This window comes from Entelurus aequoreus, linkage group LG15 (genome assembly GCF_033978785.1).
Source record: "Entelurus aequoreus isolate RoL-2023_Sb linkage group LG15, RoL_Eaeq_v1.1, whole genome shotgun sequence".
Lineage (NCBI taxonomy): Eukaryota > Metazoa > Chordata > Actinopteri > Syngnathiformes > Syngnathidae > Entelurus > Entelurus aequoreus.
In genome coordinates, this window is record NC_084745.1 from 47,259,971 (window position 1) to 47,279,355 (window position 19,385).

The 19,385-nt window shown below is 39.4% G+C and overlaps 1 protein-coding gene across 2 annotated transcripts in view; it reads left to right on the forward strand.

Moving 5' to 3' along the window:
- Positions 1–19,385, forward strand: part of dlgap1b (discs, large (Drosophila) homolog-associated protein 1b) — a 344,091-nt gene that overhangs the window by 224,594 nt on the left and 100,112 nt on the right. For both annotated transcript variants that reach the window (XM_062021651.1, XM_062021652.1), the window contains exon 6: positions 4,877–5,159. In XM_062021651.1, coding sequence (XP_061877635.1) covers positions 4,877–5,159 — 283 coding nt within the window. The remainder of the gene's footprint in view (positions 1–4,876; positions 5,160–19,385) is intronic.

Genomic DNA, 19,385 nt, shown 5'->3' on the forward strand with positions numbered 1-19,385 from the left:
GAAGGCGGAGTACACCCTGGACAAGTCGCCACCTCATCACAGGGCCAACACAGATAGACAGACAACATTCACACTCACATTCACATGATGTAAGTGTCTATAATATTTATAATAGCCTTCTATCAAAATGACTTCAAAAGTCTTATATAAGTGTTATGATGAAGGCAACACATGATGTAAGTGTCTATATTAGCTATATTAGCCTACTATCAAAATGACTTCAAAAGTCTTATATAAGTGTTATGATGAAGGCAACACATAATGTAAGTGTCTATATTAGCTATATTAGCCTACTATCAAAATGACTTCAAAAGCCTTATATAAGTGTTATAATGAAGGCAACACGTGATGTAAGTGTCCATATTAGCTATATTAGCCTACTATCAAAATGACTTCAAAAGTCTTATATAGGTGTTATAATGAAGGCAACACGTGATGTGTCTATATTAGCTATATTAGCCTACTATCAAAATGACTTCAAAAGTCTTATATAAGTGTTATAATGAAGGCAACACGTGATGTAAGTGTCCATATTAGCTATATTAGCCTACTATCAAAATGACTTCAAAAGTCTTATATAGGTGTTATGATGAAGGCAACACATGATGTAAGTGTCTATATTAGCTATATTAGCCTACTATCAAAATGACTTTAAAAGTCTTATATAAGTGTTATAATGAAGGCAACACGTGATGTGTCTATATTAGCTATATTAGCCTACTATCAAAATGACTTCAAAAGTCTTATATAAGTGTTATAATGAAGGCAACACGTGATGTAAGTGTCTATCCATCCATCCATCCATTTTCTGCCGCTTATCCCTTTTGGGGTCGCGGGGGGTGCTGGAGCCTATCTCAGCTACAATCGGGCGGAAGGCGGGGTACACCCTGGACCAGTCGCCAGTGTCTATATTAGCTCTATTAGCCTACTATCAAAATGAGTTTAAAAGCCTTACATAAGTGTTATAATGAAGGCAACACATGATGTAAGTGTCTATATTAGCTATATTAGCCTACTATCAAAATGACTTCAAAAGTCTTATATAGGTGTTATGATGAAGGCAACACATGATGTAAGTGTCTATATTAGCTATATTAGCCTACTATCAAAATGACTTCAAAAGTCTTATATAAGTGTTATAATGAAGGCAACACGTGATGTAAGTGTCTATATCAGCTATATTAGCCTACTATCAAAATGAGTTTAAAAGCCTTACATAAGTGTTATAATGAAGGCAACACATGATGTAAGTGTCTATATTAGCTATATTAGCCTACTATCAAAATGACTTCAAAAGTCTTATATAGGTGTTATGATGAAGGCAACACATGATGTAAGTGTCTATATTAGCTATATTAGCCTACTATCAAAATGACTTCAAAAGTCTTATATAAGTGTTATAATGAAGGCAACACGTGATGTAAGTGTCTATATTAGCTATATTAGCCTACTATCAAAATGAGTTTAAAAGCCGTACATAAGTGTTATAATGAAGGCAACACATGATGTAAGTGTCTATATTAGCTATATTAGCCTACTATCAAAATGACTTCAAAAGTCTTATATAAGTGTTATAATGAAGGCAACACGTGATGTAAGTGTCTATATTAGCTATATTAGCCTACTATCAAAATGAGTTTAAAAGCCTTACATAAGTGTTATAATGAAGGCAACACATGATGTAAGTGTCTATATTAGCTATATTAGCCTACTATCAAAATGACTTCAAAAGTCTTATATAGGTGTTATGATGAAGGCAACACATGATGTAAGTGTCTATATTAGCTATATTAGCCTACTATCAAAATGACTTCAAAAGTCTTATATAAGTGTTATAATGAAGGCAACACGTGATGTGTCTATATTAGCTATATTAGCCTACTATCAAAATGACTTCAAAAGTCTTATATAAGTGTTATAATGAAGGCAACACGTGATGTAAGTGTCTATCCATCCATCCATCCATTTTCTGTCGCTTATCCCTTTTGGGGTCGCGGGGGGTGCTGGAGCCTATCTCAGCTACAATCGGGCGGAAGGCGGGGAACACCCTGGACCAGTCGCCAGTGTCTATATTAGCTATATTAGCCTACTATCAAAATGAGTTTAAAAGCCTTACATAAGTGTTATAATGAAGGCAACACATGATGTACGTGTCTATATTAGCTACATTAGCCTACTATCAAAATGACTTCAAAAGTCTTATATAGGTGTTATGATGAAGGCAACACATGATGTAAGTGTCTATATTAGCTATATTAGCCTACTATCAAAATGACTTCAAAAGTATTATATAAGTGTTATGATGAAGGCAACACGTGATGTAAGTGTCTATATTAGCTATATTAGCCTACTATCAAAATGACTTCAAAAGTCTTATATAAGTGTTATAATGAAGGCAACACGTGATGTAAGTGTCTATATTAGCTATATTAGCCTACTATCAAAATGAGTTTAAAAGCCTTACATAAGTGTTATAATGAAGGCAACACATGATGTAAGTGTCTATATTAGCTATATTAGCCTACTATCAAAATGACTTCAAAAGTCTTATATAAGTGTTATAATGAAGGCAACACGTGATGTAAGTGTCTATATTAGCTATATTAGCCTACTATCAAAATGAGTTTAAAAGCCTTACATAAGTGTTATAATGAAGGCAACACATGATGTAAGTGTCTATATTAGCTATATTAGCCTACTATCAAAATGAGTTTAAAAGCCTTACATAAGTGTTATAATGAAGGCAACACATGATGTAAGTGTCTATATTAGCTATATTAGCCTACTATCAAAATGACTTCAAAAGTCTTATATAAGTGTTATGATGAAGGCAACACGTGATGTAAGTGTCTATATTAGCTATATTAGCCTACTATCAAAATGACTTCAAAAGTCTTATATAAGTGTTATAATGAAGGCAACACGTGATGTAAGTGTCTATATTAGCTATATTAGCCTACTATCAAAATGAGTTTAAAAGCCTTACATAAGTGTTATAATGAAGGCAACACATGATGTAAGTGTCTATATTAGCTATATTAGCCTACTATCAAAATGACTTCAAAAGTCTTTTATAAGTGTTATAATGAAGGCAACACATGATGTGTCTATATTAGCTATATTAGCCTACTATCAAAATGACTTCAAAAGTCTTATATAAGTGTTATAATGAAGGCAACACGTGATGTAAGTGTCTATCCATCCATCCATCCATTTTCTGCCGCTTATCCCTTTTGGGGTCGCGGGGGGTGCTGGAGCCTATCTCAGCTACAATCGGGCGGAAGGCGGGGTACACCCTGGACCAGTCGCCAGTGTCTATATTAGCTATATTAGCCTACTATCAAAATGAGTTTAAAAGCCTTACATAAGTGTTATAATGAAGGAAACACATGATGTAAGTGTCTATATTAGCTATATTAGCCTACTATCAAAATGACTTCAAAAGTCTTATATAAGTGTTATAATGAAGGCAACACGTGATGTAAGTGTCTATATTAGCTATATTAGCCTACTATCAAAATGAGTTTAAAAGCCTTACATAAGTGTTATAATGAAGGCAACACATGATGTAAGTGTCTATATTAGCTACATTAGCCTACTATCAAAATGAGTTTAAAAGCCTTACATAAGTGTTATAATGAAGGCAACACATGATGTAAGTGTCTATATTAGCTATATTAGCCTACTATCAAAATGACTTCAAAAGTCTTATATAAGTGTTATAATGAAGGCAACACGTGATGTAAGTGTCTATATTAGCTATATTAGCCTACTATCAAAATGAGTTTAAAAGCCTTACATAAGTGTTATAATGAAGGCAACACATGATGTAAGTGTCTATATTAGCTATATTAGCCTACTATCAAAATGACTTCAAAAGTCTTATATAAGTGTTATAATGAACGCAACACGTGATGTAAGTGTCTATATGAGCTATATTAGCCTACTATCAAAATGACTTCAAAAGTCTTATATAAGTGTTATAATGAAGGCAACACGTGATGTAAGTGTCTATATTAGCTATATTAGCCTACTATCAAAATGAGTTTAAAAGCCTTACATAAGTGTTATAATGAAGGCAACACATGATGTAAGTGTCTATATTAGCTATATTAGCCTACTATCAAAATGACTTCAAAAGTCTTATATAAGTGTTATAATGAACGCAACACGTGATGTAAGTGTCTATATTAGCTATATTAGCCTACTATCAAAATGACTTCAAAAGTCTTATGTAAGTGTTATAATGAAGGCAACACGTGATGTAAGTGTCTATATTAGCTATATTAGCCTACTATCAAAATGACTTCAAAAGTCTTATACACACACACACACCCCCAACCCCACCCCACGCCTTCACCACCGCTTGATTCCCCTTCGGGGTGATGGACGGCTGGCAGCGCTTTATAGCAGCAGTTGACCTCCAGGGCCCCAACTCTCCTCCCCCCCCCCTCTGTTGAGCGTTGTCGTGATTATATGTAGCATGTTTATGTGTGCATGGCTTGGAGGTTCCAGACTAGGCCCCCTTAGGAGCCCAGTCGAGATTGTATTTTTTTACTCATCTTCTTCCCCAGCGTTTTACTTTTTTCCCCATCTTTTACGGGGCGCCTTGTGGCGACCCATCAGCGTTCCCGTTCTGTAACCCTGTACACTGTTTGTCTAATCTTAAACGGGTTTGTGCTGAAAACAAAGTTTCGTTGTACTCGTGCAATGACAATAAAGTCCTGTAAAGTCCTATCCTAAGTTTGTGTCATGTTTGTTCTCCTGCAGAAACCATATTACAACAAAAAATAGATTTTTTTTCCATTTTTATACATGTTTGAAAAATCTCCAGGGACCCCCCCCCCCCATCCTAGCGTGTCTCCTGTGCTCACAGGTGAGCGAGGTGGAGGTGAACGGGCAGATCGAGGCCGTGTGCGAGTCGGTGTTCAGCGAGATGGAGTCGCAGGCGGTGGACGCCCTGGATTTGCCCATGCCCGGCTGCTTCCGCATGCGCAGCCACAGCTACGTGCGCGCCATCGAGAAAGGATGCTCACAGGAGGAAGAGGAGGAGGAGGAGGCGGCGGCAGGGCGGGGAGGCGGCGCCGTGGCCAAGCGCAAGGCCGGGTCGCCCCCGCGCACCACCACCACCACCGTCAGAACCATCCAGAGCAGCACAGGTAGGTCTACACCACGCACACACACGTGTGAGAATGTATCACCCATGTGCGTTAGGAACTGATATAAGATTGCGACCAAGTTAGGCAGGTGAGGAAAAAAAGGTATTTCCTAAAATAGGCAGTCCTTTGAGGATTTTATGGTGATTGTCGCAGGCCAAAAATGCCTGACTTCGTTGCGGCTTTTTCAGGAAGTTGCGCGCAAAATATGCAATGTTCTGAGGCCTATTGTTTTTTTCAAAAACATTACCTATGAATTTGTTACCGATGCTCGAAAAGTTCTTTGTAACCTTGTCACGCGAAAAAGCGCAGGATTTCAACAAAAATTGGATGTTGATGTTTTACTCGATTGATACCACGCAGACTTAGAGGAAGAAACCACCGTATTTTTCGGACTATAAGGCGCACTTAAAGGCCTACTGAAACCCACTACTACCGACCACGCAGTCTGATAGTTTATATATCAATGATGAAACCTTAACATTATAACACATGCCAATACGGCCGGGTTAACTTATAAAGTGACATTTTAAATTTGCCGCTAAACTTCCGGTTCGAAACGCCTGTGAGGATGACGTATGCGCGTGACGTAGACCGGCGAACACGGGTATGCCTTCCACATTGAAGCCAATACGAAAAAGCTCTGTTTTCATTTCATAATTCCACAGTATTCTGGACATCTGTGTTCGTGAATCTGTTTCAATCATGTTCATTGCATTATGGAGAAGGAAGCTGAGCAAGCAAAGAAGAAAGTTGTCGGTGCGAAATGGACGTATTTTTCGAACGTAGTCAGCCACAACAGTACACAGCCGGCGCTTCTTTGTTTACATTCCCGAAAGATGCAGTCAAGATGGAAGAACTCGGATAACAGAGACTCTAACCAGGAGGACATTTGACTTGGATACACAGACGCCTGTAGAGAACTGGGACAACACAGACTCTTACCAGGATTACTTTGATTTGGATGACAAAGACGCAGACGTGCTACTGTGAGTATGCAGCTTTGGCTTCTAAACATTTGATCGCTTGACCGTATGTGCGCAACTTTTTTTTGCGTATGTACGTAACTTTTTTAAAATATATAAGCTTTATGAACCTTGGGTTAGGTGAACGGTCTTTTGGGCTGAGTGATTGTGTGTGTTGATCAGGTGTTTGAATTGTATTGGCGTGTTCTATGGAGCTAGGAGCTAGCATAGGAGCTAGGAGCTAGCGTAACAAACACGCAGGTGTTTTTATGCAGGATTAATTTGTGGCATATTAAATATAAGCCTGGTTGTGTTGTGGCTAATAGAGTATATATATGTCTTGTGTTTATTTACTGTTGTAGTCATTCCCAGCTGAATATCAGGTCATCTCGCTCTCACAGCATCTTCCCTATCTGAATAGCTTCAACTCCCCTCTAGTCCTTCACTCTCACTTTCCTCATCCACAAATCTTTCATCCTCGCTCAAATTAATGGGGAAATTGTCGCTTTCTCGGTCCGAATCTCTCTCACTTCATGCGGCCATCATTGTAAACAATAGGGAACTTTGCGTATATGTTCAACTGACTACGTCACGCTACTTCCGGTAGGGGCAAGCCTTTTTTTTTATCAGATACCAAAAGTTGCAATCTTTATCGTCGTTGTTCTATACTAAATCCTTTCAGCAAAAATATGGCAATATCGCGAAATGATCAAGTATGACACATAGAATAGATCTGCTATCCCCGTTTGAATAAAAAAAATTCATTTCAGTAGGCCTTTAAAATCATTTAATTTTCTCAAAACTCGACAGTGCGCCTTATAGCCCGGTGCGCCTACTGTACGGAATAATTTTGGTTGTGCTTACCGACCTCGAAGCTATTTTATTTGGTACATGGTGTAATGATAAGTGTGACCAGTAGATGGCAGTCATACATAAGATATACATGTAGAGTGTCCTGGGCATGACGTTAAAGTGCATCCTCTATGGGGGTCTTGGGGCACTAGGAGGTTAACCCCTTTACTACTGTTACCCCAGGTGGCAAAAATAAGCAGATATTAACAGTAAATGAAAGAAGTGGATTAATAATTCATTTTCTACCACTGCGATGTGAACCTCAGTGAAAACGACTTTGCCACCTCTGTTCTGGACTTAGGTTATCATGCTAAGCAAAGTTCTGCCTCGGGCTTTCAGTGCGTCCCTTTTTGTGTTTTTGCCTTCTTATTGGAATTATCGGACGGCGTGGCGGCGTTTGGGAGAGTGGCCGTGCCAGCAACCTGAGGGTTCCTGGTTCGATCCCCACCTTCTACCAAACCTCGCCACGTCCGTCGTGTCCTTGAGCGAGACACTTCACCCTTGCTCCCGATGGGTCGTGGTTAGGGCCTTGCATGGCTCCTCCCCATCTTCCCTAACATTGGATTACTCGCACCGGCCTATTTTCTTCTTCTTTAACTTTTCCAATTAAAAAAAAAAAGCAGCTTTGTCCAAACTCCGGCTCACACGCTAATAGGTCATCAGATACTGTATATTCACCGCAAATTGGATGAATGGTTAGACCGCGTCAGTCGATTCAAGGCAAGCAATTAAGGTTGATTTAATGGCAATTCAAAGTTGCTTTAGGTGACCCCATCGCAGTTAACTGTTCTAATTAAGCACAACATTGCAGCCAATTATTGACTTTGTGAAACGTCAGATCGGCCTTTTTAAAACTAGTGCTGAGGTGATCTAATGCAGTGTTTTTCAACTACTGTGCCGCGTGAGATACGGTCTGGTGTGCCGTGGGAGATTATGTAATTTCACCTATTTGGGTTGAAATTATTTTTTTGCAAACCAGTAATTATAGTCTGCAAATTATGTGTTGTTGTTGAGCTCGGCAGAGTAACCGTGTAATACTCTTCCATATCAGTAGGTGGCAGCCGGTAGCTAATTGCTTTGTAGATGTTGCAAACAGCTGAAGGCAGTGTGCAGGTAAAAATGTGTCTAATGCTTAAACCAAATATAAACAAAAGGTGAGTGCCTCTAAGAAAAGGCATTGAAGCTTAGGGAAGGCTATGCAGAACGAAACTACAACTGAACTGGCTACAAAGTAAACAAAAACAGAATGCTGGACGACAGCAAAGACTTACTGCGGAGCAGAGACGGCGTCCACAATGTACATCCAAACATGACATGACAATCTACAATGTCCCCACGAAGAAGGATGAAAACAACTGAAATATTCTTGATTGCTAAAACAAAGTAGATGCGGGGAAATATCGCTCAAAGGAAGACATGAAACTGCTACAGGAAAATACCAAAAAAAAGAGAAAAAGACACCAAAATAGGAGCGCAAGACAAGAACTAAAACACTACACACAGGAAAACAGCAAAAAACTCCAAATAAGTCAGGGGGTGATGTGACAGGTGGGGACAGTACACCTACTTTGAGACAAGAGCTATATTGATGCATGCTTGGTTATGGTTTAAAGTCATACCCAACAATTGCCACAACAACTTTTTACTGTCAACTGAGTTTCCTTTTTTAATGATTTCTGCTGGTGGTGTGCCTCTGCATTTTTTCAACGCAAAAAAATGTGCCTTGGCTCAAAAAAGGTTGAAAAACACTGATCTAATGGACGTAATCCACCATTAAAATGAGCCGATTGCAATTTATTTTTGTCGTTTTACTGTTGACATGCTTAGCCCCGCGAGCTAAAGTATGTCCATAAACAGTGTGGCGCCACTTAAAAGTTACTCATCCTCGCCTTTATGCTGGTAAATTACGGTTGTCCCAATACCAATATTTTGGTACCGTTACCAAAATATATTTTGATACTTTTCGGTACTTTTCTAAAAAAAGGGGACCACAAAAAAATTTGAGATGTCCGATAATATCGGCCTGCTGATATTATCGGCCAATAAATGCTTTAAAATGTAATATCGGAAATTATCGGTATCGTTTTTTTTATTATCGGTATCGGTTTATTTTATTTTTTTTTATTAAATCAACATAAAAAACACAAGTTACACTTACAATTAGTGCACCAACCCAAAAAACCTCCCTCCCCCATTTACACTCATTCACACAAAAGGGTTGTTTCTTTCTGTTATTAATATTCTGGTTCCTACATTATATATCAATATATATCAATACAGTCTGCAAGGGATACAGTCCGTAAGCACACATGATTGTGCGTGCTGCTGGTCCACTAATAGTACTAACCTTTTACAGTTAATTTTACTCATTTTCATTAATTACTAGTTTCTATGTAACTGTTTTTATATTGTTTTACTTTCTTTTTTTAATTCAAGAACATGTTTTTTATTTATTTATCTTATTTTATTGTATTAATTTTTGAAAAAAGGACCTTATTTTCACCATACCTGGTTGTCCAAATTAGGCATAATAATGTGTTAATTCCACGACTGTATATATCGGTATCAGTTGATATCGGTATCGGTAATTAAAGAGTTGGACAATATCGGAATATCGGATATAGGTAAAAAGCCATTATCGGACATCCCTATAAAACATTCATTATTGGCTTTATTTTAACAAAAAATATTATGGTACACTTAACATATGTTTCTTATTGCAATTTTGTCCTTAAATAAAATAGTGAACATACTAGACAACTTGTCTTTTTGTAGTAAGTAAGCAAACAAAGGCTCCTAATTTAGCTGCTGACATAAGCAGTAACATATTGTGTCATTTATCATTATTTTGTCAAAATTATTAAGGACATGCGGTAGAAAATTAATTATTAATCTACTTGTTCATTTACTGTTAATATCTGCTTACTTTCTCTTTTAACATGTTCTATCTACACTTCTGTTAAAATATAATACTCACTTATTTTTCTGTTGTTTGGATACTTTACATTAGTTTTGGATGATACCACAAATTTAGGTATCAATCTGATACCAAGTAGCTACAGGATCATACATTGGTCATAGTCAAAGTCCTCATGTGTCCAGGGACATATTTCCTGAGTTTATAAACATAATGGGAATTTTAAAAAAAAGGAAAAAAGATTTTGTGATGATAAAAAATATTAATGTAATCATAGTAGTATTGACTAGATATGCTCCTGTACTTGGTATCATTACAGTGGATGTCAGGTGTACAAACCCCGTTTCCATATGAGTTGGGAAATTGTGTTAGATGTAAATATAAACGGAATACAATGATTTTCAAATCATTTTCAACCCATATTCAGTTGAATATGCTACAAAGACAACATATTTGATGTTCAAACTGATAAACATTTTTTTTTTGCAAATAATCATTAACTTTAGAATTTGATGCCAGCAACACGTGACAAAGAAGTTGGGAAAGGTGGCAATAAATACTGATAAAGTTGAGGAATGCTCATCAAACACTTATTTGGAACATCCCACAGGTGAACAGGCAAATTGGGAACAGGTGGGTGCCATGATTGGGTATAAAAGTAGATTCCATGAAATGCTCAGTCATTCACAAACAAGGACGGGGCGAGGGTCACCACTTTGTCAACAAATGCGGGAGCAAATTGTTGAACAGTTTAAGAAAAACCTTTCTCAACCAGCTACGGTCCGTAATATCATCAAAGGGTTCAGAGAATCTGGAGAAATCACTGCACGTAAGCAGCTAAGCCAGTGACCTTCGATCCCTCAGGCTGTACTGCATCAACAAGCGACATCCGTGTGTAAAGGATATCACCACATGGGTGATTTAGAAGTAGCTACAACACTGTAGACTGCGGCTGGACGCTAGCTGCTAGCTAGCTAGCCATGTCTTAAAGCACCTCTTCCTGAGGGCGTTTCAGTGTTATAACTTCACCTTTGTCGTTAGTTTTTAAGCCAAAATGCATCCGTTTTCCCTTTTCTGTCTACACACTGTGTCTGCTTGTAAGTACTCTGTGATTGTGCGCTGCCGAACATGCCCCTCTGCTCCTAAAACCAGCAATGTCATGACGTGCCGTCATGCCCGTTAAAAAAATTATATAGTACCGAATATGATTCATTAGTATCGCGGTACTATGCTAGTACCGGTATACCGTACAACCCTATGGTAAATAAACCAGATTCCCTACAAGTGTCTCGGAAGGAAGAGGAATAGCTAAGCATTCGACACACTGAGCAAGAGAAAACAGGTAGAGACAAAACCATGCAAACTGCTTTGAACTGAATCCAAATTATTTCCCCAACCCCTCTGTTTTTTTTAAGTATGGTGTGAACCATTTGTACCGGAAAGTCTACATTTTTCCAAGTCAACACTTTAAACTGGAACGCTCCCTCGGAAAGTCGGAGATTCCTCACCACCCCCGATTTGGCTTTTAAAGATGGCTGCTATAAATTTGTAAACGATAACAGAAGCTTTTTTTAAAAGCCGTTATTAAAGGCCTACTGAAATGAAATGTTTTTATTTAAACGGGGATAGCAGATCCATTCTATGTGTCATACTTGATCATTTCGCGATAGTGCCATATTTTTGCTGAAAGGATTTAGTAGAGAACATCGACGATAAAGTTCGCAACTTTTGGTCGGTGATTAAAAAAGCCTTGCCTGTACCGGAAGTAGCGTGACGTCACAGGTTGAAGGGCTCCTCACATTTCCCCATTGTTTTCAATGCAGCAAGAGCGATTCGGACCGAGAAAGCGACGATTACCCCATTAATTTGAGCCAGGATGAAAGATTTGTGGATGAGGAACGTGAGAGTGAAGGACTAGAGTGCAGTGCAGGACGCATCTTTTTTCGCTCTGACCGTAACTTAGGTACAAGGGCTCATTGCTCATTGGATTCCACATTCTCTCCTTTTTCTATTGTGAATCACGGATTTGTATTTTAAACCACCTCGAGAACGCGAAATGGACATTCACAGTGACTTTTATCTCCACGACAATACATCGGCGAAACACTTTAGCTACGGAGCTAACGTGATAGCATCGGGCTTAACTGCAAATAGAAACAAAAAGAAATAAGCCCCTGACTGGAAGGATAGACAGAAAATCAACAATACTATTAAACCATGGACATGTAACTACACGGTTAATGCTTTCCAGCCTGGCGAAGGTTAACAATGCTGTTGCTAACGACACCATTGAAGCTAACTTAGCAACGGGACCTCACAGAGCTATGCTAAAAACATTAGCTATCCACCTACGCCAGCCATCCCTCATCTGCTCATCAACACCCGTGATCACCTGCATTCCAGCGATCGACGGCGCAACGAAGGACTTCACTCGATGCGGTCGGCGGCTAGCGTCGGATAGCGCGTCTGCTATCCACCTCAAAGTCCTCCTGTTTGTGTTGCTGCAGCCAGCCGCTAATACACCGATCCCACCTACAACTTTCTTCTTTGCAGTCTTCATTGTTCATTAAACAAATTGCAAAAGATTCACCAACACAGATGTCCAGAAAACTGTGGAATTTTGAGATGAAAACAGAGCTTTTTGTATTGGATACAATGTGTCCCAATACTTCCATTTCAACGATTGACTTCACGCGCATACGTCATCATACATAGACGTTTTCAACCGGAAATTTAGTCGGAAATTAAAAATTGCACTTTATAAGTTAACCCGGCCGTATTGGCATGTGTTGCAATGTTAAGATTTCATCATTGATATATAAACTATCAGACTGCGCGGTCGGTAGTAGTGGCTTCCACAGTAGGCCTTTAACACTTCTAACTCGTTTTTCTTGTACTATATCAGCCATATACGATGTATTGTTGGACGTACAGTCGTATCTCAACTGATAGCCTAATTGGCTTTGTGACGGTGCTCTTAACTCAAAACAGTCGTATCACAAATCAACATAGCCTAGGGCTCGAATTTAACCACGGCAACCGCGGCACGTGTTGAGCAAAGCCAGCGGCGTTTCTGGGTGTTGTTGATAAATGGCTTTCGCTTTGCATAGTAGAGTTTTAACTTGCACTCACAGATGTAGCGACGAACTGTAGTTACTGACAGTGTTTTTCTGAATTGTTCCTGAGCCCATGTGGTGATATCCTTTACACGCTGATGTCGCTTTTTGATGCAGTACAGCCTGATGGATCGAAGGTCACGGGCATTCGATGTTGGTTTGCTTACGTGCAGTGACTTCTCCAGATTCTCTGAACCTTTTGATGTTATTACGGACCGTAGATGGTGAAATCCCTAAAAAATTCCTTGCAATAGCTCGTTGAGAAATGTTGTTTTTAAACTGTTCGACAATTTACTCACGCATTTGTTCACAAAGTGGTGACCCTCGCCCCATCCTTGCTTGTGAATGACTGAGCATTTCACGGATGCTGCTTTTATACCCAATCATGGCACCCACCTGTTCCCAATTAGCCTGTTCACCTGTGGGGATGTTCCAAGTAAGTGTTTGATGAGCATTCTCATTCTTTTTTTGCCACTTGTGCCAGCTTTTTTGAAACATGTTGCAGGCATCAAATTCCAAATGAGCTAATATTTGCAACAAATAACAAAGTTCACCAGTTCGAACGTTAAATATCTTGTCTTTGCAGTCTATTCAATTGAATATAGGTCGAAAAGGATTTGCAAATCATTGTATTCTGTTTTTATTTACCATTTACACAACGTGCCAACTTCACTGGTTTTGGGGTTTTGTAGAAACACCACCAAAACAATATAATAACAACCCTCTGTCCAAACTGTCATGGAGGATCATGGCACCTGGTGGCCACTCGTTGACCGCAGACACCCAGGCATGACGCACTTGCAAATGCTAGCTTAGTACGTTGCTGTTGACGTGAGGCTGGAGGAGAAACCATCGAGCTGCTTCTCAGAGCGTGTGTAACAACTCAATTAAACCCCGGGAATTGACTTGATTGTTCTATTGCACGCCGGTTGTTATCGATCTCTAAACTCCGACTGATAAGAGGCAGAGAGGTGCATCCCCCGAGGAAGGAAGTGGGTAATGAACACCATCTATCAGCTCGGGTCGAGGAAGCAGCCGAACGCTCTTCGTTTGGCAAGCGACACAGGATGAGAAGGAGGTGCGATGATTTTATAAAATGACTACACGACACACGGCACGGGCAGAGGTGTGTGGACAACCCATGCCTCAGTTAACGCTCCATCTTAGCAAGGCACTGGAGAGTTGAACGCTCGAGCGTTTCATTAATCGTCACTTCAAGCACATCTTTTCATTTTAGTAGCATTATTAATATTTGATGAATGCATTTCCCATGGAAACGGTGAGGACACGCAGTGAGGAGTTGAAAAGTTGTTGCTGTGAATATTGCATGATGTTTCTGAATAGCAGAGCATCCCGCTTCCTCCTGGGGGCCCGGGGAGCCAGAAGGTCCACGTCTGGTGTTGGGGAACCAGGACTCTCTGATGAGAAATTGGCTAATTGGTATTATTCCCACAGTTAAGAAACAACTACCGTATTTTCCGGACTATAAGGCCCAATTAAAATCCTTTGTTTTCCCTCAAAACTCGACAATGGGCCTTATAACCCGGTGCGCCTAATGTACGGAATAATTCTGGTTTTGCTTACCGACCTCAAAGCTATTTTATTTGGTACAGGTTGTAATGATAACTGTGACCAGTAGATGGCAGTCAAACATAATAGATACGTGTAGACTGCAACATGATGGCAGTATGACTCAAGTAAACAACACAAACATGTTATATGTCCCATTGAAAATATAGAACATTACAAAAATCTATCAATATATTTTAGTACGACTGGTAAGCTATGAAGCCGCACCACTTGATGGATTGTTGGCGCATTAAACATACTAGTACCGTATTTTTCGGACTATAATTCACAGTTTTTTTCATAGTTTGGCCGAGGGTGCGACTTATACTCAGGAGCGACTTATGTGTGAAATTATTAACACATTAGCGTAAAATATCAAATAATATTATTTAGCTCTTTCACGTAAGAGACTAGACGTATAAGATTTCATGGGATTTAGCGATTAGGAGTGACAGATTGTTTGGTAAACGTATAGCATGTTTTATATGTTATAGTTATTTGAATGACTCTTACCATCATATGTTACGTTAACATACCAGGCACGTTCTCAGTTGGTTATTTATGCCTCATATAACGTACACTTATTCAGCCTGTTGTTCACTATTCTTTATTTATTTTAAATTGCCTTTCAAATGTCTATTCTTGGTGTTGGCTTTTATCAAATACATTTCCCCCAAAAATGCGACTTATACTCCAGTGCGACTTATATATGTTTTTTTCCTTCTTTTTTATGCATTTTCGGCCGGTGCGACTTATACTCCGAAAAATACGGTATTATTATGGTGTGTGTATTAGGTAAGACATATTATCTGGCGTTTTGTTTCACAATATTATGCAAAAGCAACTTTTCTTACCTTCTGGTACCTGCTGATCTGTATTTCAGATCTGCATGAATCCTGAAAAATTGTGCGCGTCTGCCTTTGTAGTAGTCAATAAGCTTCTTCTTTTTCTCTATCTTCTTGTTATGATGCCATTTCTAATATAAAGTAGTGTTAAGTTTTTACTTATATTTGTCAGTAAACTTGCCATTAAAGTGCTAAAACATACCGGTGTAGTGAGTTTACATTATTCACCCAAGAAACTTTAGTTTAGAGAGTTCGGGTCGGACGGTTTTTCGCAGGATACATTTCCGGCCTTATTGTTGTTTCTGGATGAGGAGATGCTGTTCCGTTATTGATTGAAGTAAAGTCTGAATGTCATTAAAACAGTTAGCGCCATCTTTTGACACTTCTTCCGCCCCTGTCCTTGCACGCTACACCGCTACAACAAAGATGACGGGGAGAAGACGCTGTCGAAGGTGAGCCACGTAAATAAGACCGCCCACAAAACGGCGCATCCTGAAGCGACTGTCAGAAAGCGGCTTGAAGATGATCTGTAAAACATCATCTATGCAACATTTTGACCAAAGAACCACCATTACATGTTATGTAGACCACAAGGAAGTCTTTTACATTTAGGAAAAAAATAATAATAATATGACTCCTTTAATGTGCCCTATAATCCGGTGCGCTTTACAATGAAAAATGATAGAAAATAGACCATTCATCCGCAGTGCGCCTTATAATCCGGTGCGTCCTATAGTCCAGAAAATACGTTACCATATTTTTCGCATTATAAGACGCTATTTTTTTCCTACTCTTTGAACCATGCGGCCTAAAAAACGGCGAATTTATGGATTTTTATTCGCTAATGGCTAAGGATGGGTACCGTAAACCGGTTCCCAGTGTTTCAATTCCTTTGAATCGCTTGCCATTCATTCAGACGGTTCTCTTATCGGTCCTTCCGGGTGGGGATGACGTCGCGTAGTGACGTCAGATCTCACAATGGCGGATCCCGGGCACAAGAAACGCTCTTCAGTTGACTACATTTTACAAAAAAAAATGGCAACAGTGCTACCGTATTTTTCAGACTATAAGTCGTCATAGTTTGGCCGGTGGTGCGACTTATACTCAGGAGCGACTTATGTGATGGCTGCTGGTTAGCGCCTTGCATGGCAGCTCCCGCCATCAGTGTGTGAATGTGTGTGTGAATGTGGAAATACTGTCAAAGCGCTTTGAGTACCTTGAAGGTAGAAAAGCGCTATACAAGTATAACCCGTTTATCATTATTTATCATTTATGTGTGAAATTATTAACACATTAGCGTAAAATATCAAATAATATTATTTAGCTCATTCACGTAAGAGACTAGACGTATAAGATTTCATGGGATTTAGCGATTAGGAGTGACAGATTTTTTGGTAAACGTATAGCATGTTCTATATGTTATAGTTATTTGAATGACTCTTACCATAATATGTTACGTTAACATACCAGGCACGTTCTCAGTTGCTTATTTATGCCTCATATAACGTACACTTATTCAGCCTGTTGTTCACTATTCTTTATTTATTTTAAATTGCCTTTCAAATGTCTACTCTTGGTGTTGGGTTTTATCAAATAAATGTCCCCAAAAAATGCGACTTATACTCCAGTGCGACTTACATATGTTTTTTTCCTTCTTTATTATGCATTTTCGGCCGGTGTGACTTATACTCCGGAGCGACTTATACTCCGAAAAATACGGTACTTGTATTAATTACAAGGCTGCTAGTTCATCAAGAGGAGGACATGCGAGCTATATACCGTATTTTCGCAAATACACATCAGCAGGTACCAGAAGGTAAAAAAAAGTTGGTTTAGCATCATATTGCAAAACAAAACAACATATAATATGTCTGCTATTAAGTGCCATTTTGTGGTGCTTATACGCACACCATAAAAATAACTGTATGTTGAAGCACAGTACGTCTGACTACAGTAGCCGTAATACTAAAGTCCTACTAAAACATTTTGACAGATTTTTGAGGGCCGTGTGTAATTTTCTCTATAGTATATTCTATATTATATATAAGAGAGAGTGCATGGACACTTGGACTTCACACCTCCGTGTGAAAATAAAAAAACAGAACTATTTGAGAAATCTGACTAATTAAAGGCCTACTGAAATGAAATGTTCTGTTTTAAACGGGGATAGCAGATCCATTCTATGTGTCATACTTGATCATTTCGCGATATTGCCATGTTTTTGCTGAAAGGATTCAGTAGAGAACATTGACGATAAAGTTCGCAACTTTTGGTCGCTGATAAAAAAAGCCTTGCCTGTACCGGAAGTAGCGTGACGTCACAGGTTGAAGGGCTCCTCACATTTCACCATTGTTTACACCAGCAGCGAGAGCGATTTGGACCGAGAAAGCGACGATTACCCCATTAATTTGAGCCAGGATGAAAGATTCGTAGATGAGGAACGTGAGAGTGAAGGACTAGAGTGCAATGCAGGACGTATCTTTTTTCGCTCTGACCGTAACTTAGGTACAAGCTGGCTCATTGGATTCCACACTCTCTCCTTTTTCTACTGTGGATCACGGATTTGTATTTTAAACCACCTCGGATACTATATCCTCTTGAAAATAAGAGTCGAGAACGCGAAATGGACATTCACAATGACTTTTATCTCCACGACAATACATCGGCGAAGCACTTTAGCTACGGAGCTAACGTGATAGCATCGTGCTTAAATGCAGATAGAAACAAAAGAAATAAGCCCCTGACTGGAAGGATAGACAGAAGATCAACAGTACTACCAAACACTGGACCTGTAACCACACGGTTAATGCTGTCCAACATGGCGAAGCCTAGCAATGCTGTTGCTAACGACGCCATTGAAGCTAACTTAGCTACGGGACCTCATCAGAGCTATGCTAAAAACATTAGCTATCCACCTACGCCAGCTCTCATCTGCTCATCAACATCCGTGCTCACCTGCGTTCCAGCGATCGACGGCGCGACGAAGGACTTCACCCGATCATCGATGCGGTCGGCGGCTAGCGTCGGATAGCGCGTCTGCTATCCGACTCAAAGTCCTCCTGGTTGTGCTGCTGCAGCCAGCCGCTAATACACCGATCCCACCTACAACTTTCTTCTTTGCAGTCTCCATTGTTCATTAAACAAATTGCAAAAGATTCACCAACACAGATGTCCAGAATAATGTGGAATTTTGCGATGAAAACAAAGTTTTCTTTGTGTCCGAATACTTCCGCTTCAACCATTGACGTCACGCGCATACGTCATCATACCTAGACGTTTTTAACCGGAAGTTTCCCGGGAAATTTAAAATTGCACTTTATAAGTTAACCCGGCCGTATTGGCATGTGTTGCAATGTTAAGATTTCATCATTGATATATAAACTATCAGACTGCGTGGTCGGTAGTAGTGGCTTTCAGTAGGCCTTTAAGTGCATGTAAACATAGTGAGTGTTTGCATCGAGTCATTTAAATTATTTGTCTTTTCAGAACTAACGACCGTATTTTTCGGACTGTAAGGCGCACTTAAAAGCCTTTCATTTTCTCAAAAGTCGACAGTGCGCCTTATAACCCGGTGCGCCTAATGTACGGAATAATTTTGGTTGTGCTTACCGACCTCAAAGCTATTTTATTTGGTACATGGTGAAATGATAAGTGTGACCAGTAGACGGCAGTCACACATAAGAGATACGTGAAGACTGCAATATGATGGCAGTCACACATAAGAGATACGTGTAGACTGCCATATGACTCAAGTAAACAACAACAAAATGGTATATGTTCCATTGAAAATATAGAACATTACACACGGCGCTCGAAAATCTATCAAAATGTTTGAGTACGACTTTGGTAAGCTATGAAGCCACACCGCTTGGATTGTACTGTGCTTCAACATGCGCCCTATGGTCCGGAAAATACGGTAACTAACAAGGTGGGGTGACGTGCCACGAATGAGTCAACCTGCTCCT